At 36.2% G+C, this 18,040-nt stretch overlaps 1 protein-coding gene across 1 annotated transcript in view; it reads left to right on the top strand.

Moving 5' to 3' along the window:
• The window catches only part of C2CD2 (C2 calcium dependent domain containing 2), an 81,945-nt gene extending 64,231 nt beyond the window's left edge, over nucleotides 1–17,714 (top strand). Inside the window, exons 10-14 of the mRNA XM_027843600.1 lie at nucleotides 158–285; nucleotides 11,705–11,894; nucleotides 13,281–13,379; nucleotides 14,017–14,144; nucleotides 17,481–17,714. Of these exons, the coding sequence (XP_027699401.1) occupies nucleotides 158–285; nucleotides 11,705–11,894; nucleotides 13,281–13,379; nucleotides 14,017–14,144; nucleotides 17,481–17,510 (575 nt within the window). The 3' untranslated portion in view covers nucleotides 17,511–17,714. The remainder of the gene's footprint in view (nucleotides 1–157; nucleotides 286–11,704; nucleotides 11,895–13,280; nucleotides 13,380–14,016; nucleotides 14,145–17,480) is intronic.
• The last annotated feature ends 326 nt before the right edge of the window (nucleotides 17,715–18,040 follow it).

The raw sequence follows: 18,040 nt of genomic DNA on the forward strand, positions 1-18,040 counted from the left end.
AAGTCAGTGATTGTTCTGTAACTTAAGCATTTTGGATGGTTAACTGGGGCTGAGAAATTGTGATTTTCCCAGTCACATAGACAGTATGTGTAAGAGCCAGGACTTGAAACCAGTTATTTTTCTATTTTGGTACACTACCTTTTCTATTTTATTTTAGGTTTATTCTTTGGTTTGGCAACTGTTCCTATAGATGTATTCAAGAAAAAGCCTTCTGGACCACAATGCTTTGTTCTGAACAGTGGGTACAGCTGTAATCGCATTGTGTTGGGATCTATCACCGCAGAGGTTTGACATTTTTGTCTTTTTAATAGCTAGACCTGGATTTATCCTGTCTGTTTCATATTATGGGCTTGTATTACCTTCCATTTATTAATATCAGATCTCCATTCTTATTTTCTTAGAATAAATTATGTAACAGTATACATTTGGTTATTTAAAAATTGACTTTTATCTAGCACTCTAATATTTGCAAAGTGCTTGACATATATTCTTTTTTGAGCATTATAATAACCCTATGAGATAGATCCAACTGGTGGTATTTTCTCCATTTTCTGTTGAGGAAACAGATTTAGAGACATTAATTTACATTGCCATTGTTAAATAGCTTACATAGGGTTTACTATAATCCTAGTGTTAACCCAATCTATCTAGGTGTTTCAGGGTCAGGAATGGAACAAAATTAGATACTCCCATCTAATGGTTAACAAGAGGTAATTTATTTAACTATAGGATAAAAAAGATATTCAGCAAGGATACAGCATTGATTTAATTCTGCACAGCCTCCCTGCCTCTGCATTTGCCATGATGGTGCAGTGATGTTGACATCACTGGAGAGGAGCTCCTCATTCCCTGTACACTGGCTTTTGTATTTAAGCCATTAGGAAGCTGTGTCAGTGGTTGAAGTCTTAACCCCCTGGACCAGTTAAGTCTTATATGTGTATATATATATATATGTATTTATACATGTGCATGCATGTATACATGTACATGTGTACGTACATTTATGTGTATATATGTATAAATACACATATATTTATATAAAATTTGTTTTCATCAGTCAGGATCCTCCTTCATGCCCTCCCACTCTAACCCCTCCCTCCACATTGAGAATACTAGAAAAACAAAACCCATTAGAAACATGGATAATCAATCACAGCATATTTCCACACTGTCTATGTCCCCCCAAAATTTGTCTCATTCTATATTCTTAATCCTTCACCTCTTTATAAAGAGATGGGTAGCATGTTTCATCATTGGTCTTCCAGAATCCTGATTGGTAATCATTATGTTGATGAGTGAAGCACAGTAGTGTTCCATCATATTTATATATCATAACTTGTTTATCCATTACCCAATTTATGGGCATCCCCTCAGATTACAATTCTTTGCCACCACAAAAAGAGCTGCTATAAATATTTTTGTACCTATGGGTCCTTTTCCCATTTTTATGATCTCTTTGGGATACAGCTCTAGAAATGGTATTGCTGGGTATGCACAATTTTATAGCCCTTTGGGCATAATTCCAAATTGCTCTCCAGAATGGTTGGAACAATTCACAACTCCACCAACAATGCATTAGTGTTCTAATTTTCCCACATCTTCAGCATTTATCATTTTCCTATTTTGTCATGTTGGCCAATCTGATGTGGTACTTCAGAGTTATTTTGATTTGCATTTCTCTAGTTAATAGTGATTTAGAGCATTTTTTCATATGACTATGGATAGCTTTAATTTCTTCCTCTGAAAACTGCCTGTTCATATCCTTTGACCATTTATCAATTGGGGAATGACTTGTATTCTTATAAATTTGACTCAATTCTCTATATATTTTAGAAATGACGCCTTTATCAGAGATGCTGGTAGAGCTCCAAATATATATATATATATATATATATATATATTTTTTTTTTTTTGGTGAGGCAATTGGGGTTAAGTGACTTGCCCAGAGTCACACAGCTAGTGAGTGTTATGTGTCTGAGGCCAGATTTGAACTCAGATCCTCCTGACTCAGGGCTGGTGCTCTATCCACTGTTCCACCTAGCTGCCCCAGCTACAAATATTTTTGAACATACTTAGAGTTTGTTTGCTTAGGACTAATCTCTCCTTTAATCTACCCAAATCCTTTCCTCCTTTCACCCTTTCCCTGATATTTCCTTGTTGAGTGAATACATTTTTGCCTCTGTGTGTGAGTGTGTGTGTGTGTGTGTGTGTGTGTGTGTGTGTGTGTATTCTTCCTTCTTTTGACCAGTTCAGCTGAGAGTAAGGTTCAAATGTCAGCCACTCCTTTTTTTCCTCACCTTGTTTATGTAGATATCTATTCATGCATCCCAATTATGTGAGATAATTTTTCCTTAACCTTCCTTTCCCTTCCCCCTACCCCAAAGGTATTCCTCTTTTCTCTTTCCATTCTTTTCTTAAGTTCATCAAGATATAACAGAACCTGTCCCAGGTCTTGTCTAGTTGGACTCCATCTTTCAACCTTGATGATGATAGGGTTCAGAGGGGACACTGTATCATTTCCCCATATTTGAATGTTAGCAGTTTATCCTTGTTTAGTCCTTTATCATTGTTCACTGATGTTTACCTTTTTATAAGTCTCTTCGTTCCTGTATTTGAACTTTCTCTACAGCTCTGGTACTTTCATCAGGAATGCTTGCATGTCCTTTATTTCATTAAAAATTCATTTTTCCCATGTGTCATTATACTCAGTTTTGCTGTGTAAGTTATTCTTGACTGTAAGCTTATAACCTTTGCCTTCAAGAATATCATATTTTAAGCTCTCTGCCCTTTTGTAATGGTGGTTATGACATCAAGTGTGATTTTGACTATGTTTTCTCAGTTCTTGAATTTTTTATTTCTGACTGCTTGCAGTAATTTTTCTTTCGCTTAAAAGCTTTGAGTTTTGGCTATGATGTTCTTGGGAGTTTTTGTTTGTTTTTGTGTTTTTGTTTGTTTTTCCAGTAAGTGATTGGTGGATTCTTTCTATTTTCACTTTGCCCTCTAGATCTAAAAGATTTGGGCAGTTTTCTTTTAAGATTTCTTGAAATATGATATCTAGAAGTTGTTTTTTTTGCTCATGGTGTTCAGATAGTTCAATGATTCTTAAATTTTTTCATCTTGATTTGTTTTCCAGGTCAGTTGATTTTGTTATGATATACTTTACATATTCTTCTACTTTTTTAGCCTTTTGACTTCATTTTAATATTTCCTGTTGCCTCATAAAGTCATTAACTTCCATTTGTTTTGTTTTGTTTTGGCTAGGCAATAGGGTTAAGTGACTTGCCCAGGGTCACACAGCTCGTAAGTGTTATGTGTCTGAGGCCGGATTTGAACTGACGTCCTCCTGTCTCTAGGGCCGGTGCTATATCCACTGCGCCACCTAGCTGCCCCCATTAGCTTCCATTTTATTGATTCTAATTTTCAAGCTGTTTGTTGCTTGGGCAAGGTTTTGTACCTCTTGTATCGACCTGTTAAATTCCTTTCCAATTCTTTCTTCTACCTCCCTCCTTTCTTTTCCATTTTTTTTTCCTTAAGCACACTTGTTTCATTTATTAAAAAACATTTTAAACTTTAAAAAAAGTCTCTTAATTCATCTCCTCCAGGAATTCTAGTTGAGTTTGTGCCCAAGCTGGGTTTTTCTCTGAGGCGTCGCTTACAGTTGTTTTGGAAGCATTTTCTTTATCCCTGTATGTGTGTTGAGCATCCCTGCTACCAGAATCACTCAGTATGCTGGGGTTCTTATTTTGTTTTTTCGCTCGTTCGGCCTAATTCTTGACTTGATATTAAAGCTCACTTCTAGAGATGTGGCCTGGCGACCAGTCATATTGCTGCTTTCTTGAGGTGTTGAATGTTATATTATTCTAGTATCTCAAGGACAGTCTGGAGACCTTCAAACTTTTAGTGCTTCCAAAGTGGTCTGATGGAGGGCAGAGTCTGATTGCTCTCCCTCCCTGGGCTGAGTTCAGCAAGCTCCTGGCCTGGGTTTGGCTGCTGTAGAGTAGACTGCTGCTGTGTTCCACTCTTATCAGCCAGCTGGAATGCTCTATTGGTTCAGAGCGGCAGAATTGTAGACCCCACCCCCAACCCTGCTTTGGTCTGGGTTTCCTGTCTTAGTCATGCCTTGAGGGCTGGGCTAGACGCTGGAAGTTAGAGCTTCCTCTGAGCTATACCACTGCTACTGTGAACTTCTAAACTTCTTCCTTTCTCCATACAAAGCCCAAGTCTCCACCCCCAACCCCCGACCTGGAGACACAGGTCCTCTGCACAGGCGTCCTCACTCAGCCCTGGATCTGTGACCATGTACTGAATAGGGAGTGACAAGTCTTCTAATTTACATCTGTTCCCTTCATAGTCCTGGTGTAGGTCTGGGGATATCCCGATATGGATCTGGGACCTCCTGTCACTCTGGTGCTCAGCCTCTTCTTGGGTGCTAGAGTGGTCCCTTAATGACACGTTCCTGGTTCAATCCTTCTTCGGTGTCAGAAGGCCGAGGGCAATCTGGGCTGGACAAATGACTGCGTTTTTCTGGATTTCCTCATTAGGACGGTATCCGGTACATTTTCTAGATCAGTGTGGAGAGCTTACCACACTGCTTCTTACAACTCCATTTCACTTTTTAATTTTTTGTTTTGTTTTGTTTTGTTTTTTGGTGAGACAATTGGGGTTAAGTGGCTTGCTCAGGGTCTCGCAGCTAGTGTCAAGTGTCTGAGGCTGGATTTGAACTCAGGTCCTCCTGACTCCAAGGCCAGAGCTAGCTGCCCCTCACTATTTAATTTTGGAGAAGAGTTTCAATACCTATTAAGGAAAAAAATAGTTGTCTTGAATGGGGGCAGGGCCTTAGGAAAAAGTATTTTTAGTAAGATATTTTGCTCCTACCACACATAGTAATATTTCAGTTGTCTACTGAACGAATTTTTTTTGTTATTCCATCTCATTTGGCCATTTCTACTGTCTTACACATTTTTTCTTTCCTACACCAAGTTCAGTTTTCAGCCTTATAAATATACTAAACAATCAAGTTTGAACCAGGTGTCACTTTATTCTCTACCTGTATTATATGTATATTATCTGTATAAATTCAGTGAAAAGGGTAACTGATATTATTTTAAATATACATATATAGTCATATAATGAAATATAAAAATAAATAAATAGTCATTTAGATTCATTTTAAATAATCAGTGAGAACCACCTGAAACTAATGAAAATTTTATTTTGTCATTGCCTCTTTGTTTTTTGTTTTTGTTTTTGCTAGGCAATCAGGGTAAAGGGACTTGCACAGGGTCATACACCTAGTTAAGTGTCAAGTGTCTGAGGCCAGATTTGAACTCAAGTCCTCCTGATTCCAAGGCCGTAGCTCTATCCCCTGTGCCATCTAGCTGCCCCTGCCATTGCCTCTTAAAGAAGCAATTCTGTAGAGATACTTTCTCAGAAGTTTCAGATAAAAAAATAAACATATCTATTAACATATTTCTGTAATACAGATTTATCACTGTTATGATAATTAGTTTGTTTTAAGCCCTCAGGTCCACATAGTTCCTGCCTCTGCTGGCTTTAGAGAGTTTACTTTAGACCAAAAGTTATAAATTCAATCACAATTGTTTTGAGCCTCCTGTTAGAAAAAAAAAATTATCAGCATTTAGGCAAAAGTTTGACTCTCTGCTTTAATTTACATTTATATTTTATCTCTAACTCCTGGCCTGTTTGTGGTTGAAGCAAAATTTGAGTTTCAGTAATAAAACAACAGATTATATTATAGTATCTGGGTTGGAGGAAAGAAGAAAAATTTTAAGAACTTCCCACAGTGCTTGAGTAAGTGAATAAAACCAGTGACATCAGCTCAGTCTTCTGCTCCAGGATAACCTGAAGGATTGATGGTCCTCCTCCATTGCCCCTTTTTCTGCCACAGTTCAGTCCTATCTTTTGCCGGTTATCCCTGGGCAATAAGTTCTTTCCAGCTTAGTGCTGGATGTCCTCACTCCTTCCTCTCCATAGCCAGAACCTTAGAATCTCTGTTTCTCAGATACCTCTTCATCTTATGAAAGTTCCTCAAGGGATGCATGAGCCTTCACCCAGTCACTTTAATTGCACACCTAGTTCCCTGGGACTTATTGATTCAATCACGATATGTCCTTGTAGGAGGAGCCAAGATGGCAGACTAAAGGGAGCTTTTTAGTTGAGCTTGCTCAACATTCTCCTCTAAACAACTTTAAAATGATGTGTCAAATCTAAGTCTAAAGCTGTGAGGTGGGATATTTTCTCACCCAGTAAATCTTAGAAAGTCAAAAGGAGAGGTCTTTGGCACTGGGGTGGGGGCTGATTAGGAGCACAGTATGGTGACAATACCAGCTCTCAGTCTTAGAGGTCACAGAAGCAGCAGCAGCTGTACATCTGGTCTAGAAGAGATTACACAGGACCTCTGTGGTAGCACTGGGCACCATTTGGCAACTCCATTGCCCATTATCCAGTTCTGGGTCACAGTTCCAAGATGGAGAGGAGTTGTGGTCACCAGAGAACAGGGACTTTTAACTGGGTAAGGACCAGAGTGCAGACCAGGAAAACAGTGACCATATCTCTCCCCAGATCACACCACCTTGGAAGCACTGAAAACTTACAGACCCATAGAAATAATTGTGAAAACAACAAGGCAAAAAAATCTGAAGTTTGTAACAGTCACCCTCCAACCCCACCCCCAGGAGACCAGAGCCCAGCTTTAATATAAAGTCCAAAGTCAAGAAATAGACTGGAAAAATGATCAAATAATAAAAAAAAGAAACTGTCCATTAAAAATTGCTGTGGTGACAGGGAAGCTCAAGAAAAAACTCAGAAGAAAACAATGACATGCAAACATCTTTAGACAAAAGCTCAAAGAAAAATTCAGATTGGACACAAACCCAACCAGAATTCCTAGAAGAGCTAAAGAAAGAGATTTTTAAAAGTGCAAAAAAAATATATTATTTTAAAAACCAAATAAAAGTTGCACAGGAAAAATTAGGAAAAGAAATGAAAGCAATGCAAGAAAATTATGAAAGGAGAATTAACAGTTTGGTCAAAAAGGCGAAAAAAAAATACTGAAGAAAATAACTCCTTAAAAAACAGAATCGGCCAACTGGTAAAAGAGGTACAACACCTCACTGAAAAAAATAACTGCTTAAGAATTAGAATTGGTCAAGTGGAAGCCAATTACTCCATGAGACATCAGGAACAATAAAACAAAGTCAAAAGAATGAAAAGAAAATAAGAAAATGTGAAATAGTCAAACAGACTTTTGAGGAGGGACAGGGTAAAAAAAAAAAAAAGGAAAGGATAAACAGAAGAGAATAAGATGCAGGCAAATACACAGTTAGAAACCATAACTGTGAATGGGATGAACTCACCCATAAATTGGAAGCAGATAAAAGAATGAATTAGAACCAGAATCTAAAAATATGTTATTTATAAGAAACATGCTTGAAACAGAAAGACAAACAATTGAAACAATATGCTGGAAAAAAATCTATCAATGCTTCAGCTGAAGTAAAAAAGGCAGAAATAACAATCATGATCTCAGACAAAGCAAAAGCAAAAACAGACCTAGTTAAACAATGTAATCAGGGAAACTACATTTTGCTGAAAGGTACCATAGACAATGAAATGATATCAGTACTAAACATATGCATCAAATGGCATAGCATCCAAATTCTTAAAGGAAAAGTTAAGTGAAATACAGGAAGAATTAACTGTACTAGAACCTCAATTTACCTCTCTCGGAACTAGATAACTCTAACCATAAAATAAATAAGAAAGAAGTTAAGGAGATGAATTTTAGAAAAGTTAGATAAGATAGACCTCTGGAAAAAAATTAAATGGGAATAGAAAGGAGTATATCTTTTTCTTCTGCTTTGCTTGACACCTTTACAAAAACTGACCATGTATTAGAGCATAAAAACCTCATAAACAAATGCAAAAATAGTGAGTGTACCCTTTTCAGATCATAATGCAATTAATGTTACATTCAATAAAGGGCCATGGAAAAATAGATTAAAAATTAATTGGAAACTAAATAATCTAATCCTAAAGAATGAGTCAGTCAAAGAACAAATCATAGAAAAAACAATCAATAATTTAATTAAAGAGAATGATACAATGAGATAACTCACACCAAATCAGCATAAGCAGGACTTAGGAAAACTTTAATATCTCTAAACAGTTACAGGAAGTAAAATAAAAGAGAGAAAGAGTAGATCAATGTATTGGCCATGCAACTAAAAACACTAAAAAAGAACAATAAAAAATCCCCAATTAAACACCAAAATAGAAATCTGGAAAACCAAAGGAGAGATTTTTGGGGGGGTGGCTAGGCAATGGGGTTAAATGACTTGCCCAAGATCACACAGCTAGTAAGTGTTATGTGTCTGAGGCCACATTTGAACTCAGGTCCTCCTGAATCCAGGGCTGCTGCTCTATCCACTGTGCCACCTAGCTGCCCCAAAAGAGAGATTAATAAAATTGAAAGTAAAAGAAACAAAAAAACAACCATTTAACTAACAAATAAAACTGGGAGCTGGCTTTATGAAAAAAACCCCAATAAAATCGATAAACACTTAATATGATTTTTTTAAAAAGAAGAAGAAAACAAAACACTAGAAAGCAAAGGAATGAGTGGAGCTTTTCTTAAAATGATAAGTAATATCTATCTAAAACCAAGAGCAAGCATTGCCTGTAATGGGGATAAACTAGAAGTCTTTCCAGTGAGATCTGTCTAAAAACCAAAGGCAAGCATTATCTGTAATGGGGAAAAACTAGAAGTCTTTCCAATAAGATCAGAGGTGAAGCAAGGATGTCCATTATCATCACAATTATTAATATTATTAGAAATGCTAACTAGTATTAAGGCAAGAAAAAGATACTGAAGGAATAAGAATAGGCAATGGAGAAATAAAACTATAGCTTTTTCTACAAGATGTGATGTTCTACTTAGAGAATCCTAGAGAATCAACTAAAAAACTAGTCAAAACAACAAATTTAGCAAAGTTGCAAGATATAAAAGAAATCCACATAAATCATTAACATTTCTCTATATTACCAACAAAATCCGAGATTCTATTTAAAATAACTATAGACAGTATAAAATATTTGGGAGCCCACTTGCCAGGATACACACTGGAACTATATGAATACAATTACAAAACACTTTTCATACAAATAAAGACAGGTCTAAACAACTATGGAAATATTAATTGCTCATGGGTAGGATAAGCCAACATAATAAAATTGACATTACTACCTAAATTAATTTATTTATTCAGTGCTGTACCAATCAAACTACCAAAGAACTATTTTATGGATCTAGGAAAAAAAAAATCATCTGAAAGAACAAAAAATTAAGAATATTAAGGGAATCAATTTTTTTTTTAAAGTGAAGGTGGCCTAACAATACCAGATCTCAATGTATCCTACAAAGTAGAAATCATCAAACAGTCTGATACTAGATATGAAATAGAGTAGTTGATTACTAGAAAAGATGAAGTACATAATATATAAATATAAATGACCACAGTAATCTAGTATTTGATAAACCCAAAGATCGAAGCTTTGGAGGCAAAAATTTATTATTCAATAAAAACTGCTACAAAAACTAGAAAGCATTCTGACTGAAACTAGGTATAGACAAACATCTCACATTGTACACCAAGATAAAGTCATAATGGATACATGATGTAGATATAAAGGGTGATATCATAAGCAAATTAACTGAGAATGTAAAAAATTACCTGTTAGGTCTGAATAGGGGAAGAGTTCATGACCAAACAAGAGGATCACAGGAAGTAAAATGAATAATTTTAATTGCATTAGAAAGAGGTGTTTTTACCTAAGAAAGATTTAGTGGGATAATGGAGCTCCCTATACATATATGATTCTTCAAGGGAAGTTTTGACAGGATTAAATGGTAACACTATGCATATTTTAGGGGGATGGGGAGAGTTACAAATTTTCTCTTACTCCCTCAAGTATTATTTCAACACACTTGTTGAAGAGGCAAGCAATATATCAATTAAACATGTGAGGTTGTACAAAATGCTATTTCCCAATTAGCCATGTTATCTTGCCCTTTCCCCCCTACCTGGAGCCAAAAAAAAAAAAGAATGTGGAAAAAAAAAGTATGCTTCAATCCACATTCAGAGTTAATCAGTTCTCTTTCTGGAGGTGGATAGCATTTTTTATCATGGGTCCTTTGGAATTCTCTTCTATCGTATTGATTAGAACAGTTAAGTCTTTCACAATTGATCATTGTTACAATATTGCTGTTACTGTGTACAATGTTCTCCTGGTTCTGCTTACTTCACTTTGCATTAGTTCAGGTAAGCCTTCCCAGGTTTTTCTGAAACCATCTTGCTCATCATTTCTTATAGCACAATAGTATTTCATCACATTTATATACTGCAATTTGTTCGGCCATTCCTCAATTGATTCCAATTCTTTGCCACCACAAAAAGAGCTACTGTAAATATTTTTGTGTATATCGGTCCTTTTCTTTTAACTTTGATCTCTTTGGATACAGATCTTGTGGTGGTATTGCTGAGTCAAAAGGTACATGCAACTTTATAGCCCTTTGGGCATAGTTCCAAATTATTCTCCATAATGGTTAGACAACTTCACAACTCCACCAACAGTTCATTAATGTACTTATTTTTCACATCCCCTCCAGCATTTGTCATTTTCTTTTTCTATCATGTTAGCCAATCTGGTAGGTATGACGTGGTATTTTAGTGTTTTTAATTAGCATTTCTCTAATCAATAGTGATATGTCTTTTTTTTTTTTTAAAGAGGCCCATTTTGATGAGAGTAGGGTGGGAAGAACCATGAATTACTGAAACCTTCAGGTATATAAATATTTTAAACAGCTATAATGTTGATTCCAGCATTTTCCTAGGGGTCCCTTGGTTAGATTTATCTTTGGACTTGATCCATCCTGGAGCTATCCCAGGCATGGATGACTTTAGAGATTCAAGGGACCTCTGGAAGGCAAGATATAGGAATCGGTTGTTTTTGATTAGTTTTCCAAAAATCTGAACTGACCTAGTGCCAAATAACATTATCATACTAGGAATGAGGGGACTTGAATTCATGACTCTCAAAATTAGAAGGATCCACAGAGATTAATAGAGCCCAGTGCATGTCTGAGCATAAATCCACTTCTAAAACACTTACAACAGTTCTTTATCTGGCTTCTGCTTGAAGTAATGGGGAACTTGTTACCTCCACTCTACTTTGGGGGCCCTACAGATAGCAGAAATAAGAATTCTAGTCCAACAGTAACTGTGTGACATATGGGCAAATCCTTTAATTTTTTCAGCTTCCTTTACTTCATTTTAAAGTGTTGATACTACCATCCTGAAGGCAGTGAACTAAATTGAATAATCTTCACGTGTTTTTTAAAATTTAATTTTAGGTATTTCTCTCTCTTTGGGTTTTGTTGTATCCTCCAGGAGAGTGACCCTTTTCAGTTCAATGGTGTCCATTTACTCTGAGTAGAGTGCCTTAATATGTCCTTTTTTATTTCTTAGCTTCTCTATTTGAGTATTATCTCACAGAAAAGCTTTAGATAGTTAATTTTTAAGTGGAAAAAATCTATAATTAATTCATTGATACTTAAGCGTTTTAATGTTCAATCATCACTTATTTTATTTGGAAAAGTGGAAAAACTTGAACATTTCTTTTCTAGTTCTTTTACATAGAACCAAATGAACCAAAATCATGGAAAATTCCTCCTCCTGTTACTTCTGCAAAGACAGAAAAAGACCAAACTGTGATACCCTGTGGGACTACTAGTGGTGCCCTGATGGTTACTTCTATAACTACAATGAAAACAAATCCTGGACTGGATGTGGGTAGATTTCCTGCATTGAATTCTGGTGAGAAAAATGAAAATCTATGCCTCTTCTCTGAAGTTTTGAGGTTAGCGTTTCAATATTTCTTTGAAGACCTAGATTTTGATCCTGACTCCTTCATTTTTTGCTTTGGCAAAGGAAGTTTCTTCACTAGGGTTAGGGTTAGAAATCCTATAGCAATGAAACACAAGTCCATTCCCAAGGCTGATCCATAGGCATAGGCATAGTGTGGGATGAGAGAGGGTATAAGGAGGTTTGTTCCCCAGCTGGCTGAGGAGTAGAAAGTGAAGTGAAGTATGACTGAGACCTACCTGAAATAGTGAGCCAAGTGGGGTGGTGATTAATTAGGGCACTCTCCTCAGGCTAGGAATTAAATACACTGTGGAAACTTTGACCTAGAGATAAGACGGCTGGTGAGATGACTGGGGGATTATAAAAATGGAGATAATAAATTCATGTACTGCACAGAGTACTGTGAGGAAAGTGCTTTTTTTATATATATATACTTTGTGTGCAAATGAGAGCATATTTGTAAAGAGTTTAGCTCAGTACGTGGGCCATAGAAGGTACTATGTAAATATTGCTATTATTTTTATTCTTACTGTAAAGCTCTAGAGTATAGTAAACTGTTGTTTAGACTATGTCTCCTGTTTGTATCCTTGTTAGCAATCTCATCAGGTACCTTGACAGGTATGAACTTTATGAAACAAGTATTTGGTTGGCCAAATATTTGTAAATAAGGTATAATCCTATACTGTATGTAGTTATTTACTGATTTGTTATTTATTCCAAGTTTAATTACAAACATTTCACGTTTTAAAGTGTGAGTGGCAGAGTAATTCCAAAAATTGAATTGGGAAAAATTTAACAAGTAAAATTAAATCTATTGAATTAATCTATTAAATCAATTTCTTTCTCTTAAGGAAAATGTGTGCCAGTAATATACATCTATACTTGGGCATGGTGGGTATTTTCAAATCCAGCCAGCAATCCTTAAAACATAGCTATTCTTAATTTTATTGACTGATATTTTTTACTTGAGTCTATAGCAGAAATCTATTATTCACATATGGAAAAATGAAGTATGTCAGCAAAAACATGCTATATTGTACTAGAATCCTAAATATAAATGAAGAATTCTAAGTATAATTAAAATGCTTCAAACTATTGTTTACAGTTTTTTATTATATTAGGTTTTTAGCAATCCCATTTTTTACTGTGGTCAAATTGAGAGTAAACAAAAAGAATAATTTATAAAGAGATAACATTAAAAAGTTCTTGAGGTCAAACTTTTGCCTTTATCAGTTGTGTAAATTTTAATTGACATTAGCAGATGGCTTTAATTAAGTATAATTGCTGATTTGAATAATCATTTGATTGTCATTTATAACATAGATATTTTCTTAGCAGATTTTTCTGTGAAAACTCCTATTAAAGTCAAAGTCATTGAAAAGGATATCATGGTCCAAGCAATTTCTTACCACAGTGATTTCTCCTCTTCAGATACAGGTAATGTCGCCAAGATTCTTTTTTTTCTCATGGTTTCATTTGATTTGTTCTTTATCCAGCTGTTCTTCCCTACTAAGTAATAACATGTTGGGGAGGGGGGCAGTCATGATACAGAATGAAGGACTTAGTCTAGTTGGATGAAAAAGATAAGCTTGGTAGTATGGCTAATACTTGGTTCAGATGTGGAAAAGCTAAAATTAAAGTTAGAAACATGACCAACATGTCATTACTACCCTTTTATTTTTTCAAATACCATGAAGATGAGAAAAAAGTGGATGGATTGTAGTCTCTTAAATCAAGTATCTGCCATACCCATATGTGTTATATCATGGATTTATTATTCATTAAAGTATTGTTAAAGAACCATGTTGATGACTAGTTTTTAGGGTTGATAAGATCAGAAGTTTAAAAAGTATTACTATATTTTTTTTATTTGATGATATTAATGATTTTAACTGTCATAAGTTTTTTTTATGATAATTCTGTCTTACCATGGAAATGGTTTAATATCTCTTATAATGGGAAATAAGTACTTCACTTTAACATTATAATGAGAACTTTCATTATGCTTTCAAATGAACAAAATTCCAAAAGATCCAGGATCCTGATGAAATCAACATACTCTTCCCCTCTACAGCATTGTTGGGGTTGAATGATTCTGATCCAGTTGCAGAAGCTGCCATTCAACAACTAAGCCATTCTTCAAAGTTGACATTCAAGTCACCAAGGAAGAAGAGTACTATTATCATAGAAGGGGAGTCCAAGGTAAAATTATAAGACTGTCTGTATTTATTGGTATGTGTATTATGTTTGTTCTTTTGCCATACACACACACACACACACACACACATATATATATACACATATTGCTTTGCATTCTGTTAACATCTCCATGATTATTATCCCCTTTATATGCATTATACTAAATTATAAATTATAATGACAACTATATTGACTTAGCTTTTGTGATAGAATTCATTTCAATTCACCAACCATCTATTAAACCCCTACTATGTTTTAGGCACTAGTTTAAGATAAAAATTATCTAGTCTCTGCCCTCAAGGTGTTTAGATTCGACTGGGACGGTGGGTGGATGGAATATTTCACAGAATAAGTATAATACAAGGTGGGGAGTGAAGAAGACATTACTTGGTTAGAAAATTTGCTCTAGCAATATTAGGGGAGACTTGAAAGAAGATAAGGATTTTGAAAGACAGAAGATGGAAAAAGCCATTCCGGGCATGATGATGAATGACTTCTGCTAGATATGTGTAGATAGGAGATGACATGTCAAAAACACAGGCATGGCTAGAAGTCCACTTTGGCTAAAACACAGAGTCCATGAAGGCAGTGTAAAGTGAGGAAAGGTAGATGGATTATAGCTAGACTGTGGTGGTTCTCAAATGCCAGGTTGAAAAGTTTTTTGTTTTTTTTTCCTAGAAGCAATAGAGAACCACTGATAGCTTTTGAACATGAAGATGACATGATCAGATCTGTTCAATGAGATCATTTGGCAGTTGTGTGAAGTATGGATTGTGAAAGGCTGAGACAATAGTCCAGTTGATGAGGGAATGAACTAGGTTTGTGACAGTGACCATGTCAAGACCTGGAATATTCTACTTATCTACGTTCTACATACCTTTGATAACTGCTCCTATCTAATGATACTAGGTCTGGATACATTCCCCAGAGGTTAGCAAACTCTCATCTCCTCTTCCTCTTCTAATTAAAGTGATACTAAGTCTTCAATTGCTTAAGAGTTAAACATTCCCAACTGAAACTCCTGTTGCATGTTCTTTCGTTTGTTTTGGGTTTCTTTTAGGCAGTTGGGGTTAAGTGACTTACTCAGGGTCACACAGCTAGTAAATGTCAAGTGTTTGGTCTGAGACTGGATTTGAACTCAGGTCCTCCTGACTTCAGGGCCAGTGCTCTATCCACTGTGCCACCTAGTTGCCCCTGCATGTTCTTTCATTCAGCTCTACTGGAACCCTACCCCGCTCAGTCCAGGTCTGCTTACCCCTTCTGCTGTGCCCCCTGGAACTCCTATACCATAAATGACAAATTTCCTTTTATTTTAGATCTCTAACTCTCAAGGACCTTTCAGTCTTATGGAACTCACAGAGAACTGACTTCTCTTCAGATGCCACTTCATCCCTGGCCATTTTTCCATCCTTTCTAGTACTGGTGGTACCTTCTGTCATACCTCTTGATTCACTGTTCCCAGTAGAGGGGTAAGGAGGGGCAGGTTGTTAGAATACTTTATATCCCTGTACAGTAGCACAAAATCTCTCCCAGCTTTCATGTTGTTTGATTGTTCTGTCTAGCCTCAGTCCCATAGTTTTGACTCCCTTCTTTGTGGCAATCCCTTCTTTCCATGCTTACATTTTCCTATTTCCATACCACATTTCACTCTCTCCCCTTCTTTATTTCTGGGTTTTCTACACATCATCAGTAGCTGTATTCTTCTTCTACTCCTACTTCTACCTAGACTGACTTTTAAAGGTCCACCTGGGATCCAGATCTCTCTGTTTAACCTGTTGAGTTGCTCCCTTTCTAATTCGCTGAAAGGGCTTATTTGAATTTCACAAAGATTTCAAATAAGTGGCCAAAATTTTCACTTTTTACCTTCTTTTTGCTCCCTTTTCTGTGACTTATCTCTTGAACTTTCAAAGATTAACTCCTTTATGGTAGTTAGGTGGTGCGGTGAATAGAGTTCTTGGCCTAGAGTCAGGAAGATCTGAGGTCAAATCCAGCTTTAGACACTTAGTAGCTACGTGACCCTGGACAAGTCACTTAACCTCTTTATGCCTCAGTTTTCTCATTTTAAAAATAGGATAATAATAACTCTACTTCCCAGGTTGTTGTTAGGATCAAACAAGATATTATTTGTAAAGCACTTAGCACAAGACCTGCCACAAATTAATAAATTTGTGTTCCCTTCCTTTCCCCTCCTCACTTACATTCATCCCTTAGTTAAACATTTGTTGATGCCTGAAAATTGACTGGGATGCATTTGAGCATATATGTCCATAGTTCCAAATTCTGGGTATCTTTTCAATGACTTACAAGTGTAAATTATATGAATATTCTATTATATGCATGTCTCTGGTACACAATTATAATTGAATAAGCATAATTATATATAATCATCAAAACAGAGTATTATTGGGGCAGCTAGGTGGCACAGTGGATAGAGCACTGGCCCTGAAGTCAGGAGGACCTGAGTTCAAATCCAGCCTCAAACCAAACACTTGACACTTACTAGCTGTGTGACCCTGCGCAAGTCACTTAACCCCAATTGCCTCACTGAAAAAAAAAAACAAAAACAACAACAGAGTATTATTATGTCAGTAATTCTATATAACAATACAACATACATAAATAGTATAGCATATGCAAATAGATAAATAACAAAATTACATGTAACTGGCAAATATGTTTATGGTACACTGATATGCTGTAATTACTATATGTATCAGTGAACACTGCAATTACATGCAAGGAACATCTTGCATTAGTGTTGTTATCTGACTACATGTGTAACCACTTTTCCAGTTTCCTCTATCATGGGTTAGTTTGGTTACAGGTTAAAATAGATCTCAGTGTCCTATGACTCTATCCCTGTGCCTGAATTACTTCATCAGAAATATAGTCTTAAATCTCTAAACTTGAATTTGTGGAGGATTCAGGCTGTCTGTGGGGAGTTTTCTGTACCCTGGGAATCTCTACAACTCAGATTTTAGGCAGAAAAAGTACTAACTAGATTTAGTCCTCTTCACCTATTTGGACAAGTTGTGGGATGACAGTACACTGAATTTTCTTTTATCAAAGTATTTGTTCCTGAGTCATTATGTGGTCAGGCAATCATTGAAAAAATGGTAAGTTGTCTTCTTTGCTGAGGATTCTCTGAGGCAAATATTCATCATCACATGTCCCTTCTATCTCTGTGCCTGTGACCTTGTGATCCAATTCTCTGCTAACTTGTGTTTACCATGATCACCAAGAGTTGTTAGCAAAAGTGTTTCAGTGTCAAAAACTTAAGCATCGTAGCACCTTTTGCTCTTACAAGCTAAAGAAGCTTAAGTGATAAACTTCTTTTAGATTCTCTCTCAGCCCAGCAACGATGTGTGAAGACTCTACAAAAGTGCAAGGCTTTCTGGATCCCATAGCTGTCAGTTACCCTTTGCGACATGCGCATTCTACGTGTGTGCCTCACTACCTCTCTACTCCGAGTCCGTTCTTCCCAAGGAAATCGTGCATATTTGTGAGAAAGCATACCCCAGGCTTTTGGGGGGAATGTTTTGTACCAACTGTTCTTATGGTGCCATTTTAATAAATGCCTAATTGAAAAACCTAATTGTCTACTTGTTGTCAATGGGAAATACTCTGATGGGGCCTTGTGAGCTATGGTAATAATAGTAGCCATCTATAGGGTTACTCTTGGAACCCAAAGCAATAGCCACCCTGTAGAGACCCATCATTGCAAGTCCAAATGCATCCTGGGGGATAGCTCAGCGTAGATGCTACAGTATCATCACAGAATCCAACAGCCCACGAGTTGCCTGTAGTCGTAGTATTGAAAAAGGTTGAAAAATTAAAATGCTAAATAATTGTTAGCTATTATTGTTACACATGTGTGTAGACTACTGAACTACAGAAGA

This window comes from Vombatus ursinus, unplaced genomic scaffold (assembly GCF_900497805.2).
Source record: "Vombatus ursinus unplaced genomic scaffold, bare-nosed wombat genome assembly UNPS02014924.1, whole genome shotgun sequence".
In the NCBI taxonomy this organism is placed as follows: domain Eukaryota; kingdom Metazoa; phylum Chordata; class Mammalia; order Diprotodontia; family Vombatidae; genus Vombatus; species Vombatus ursinus.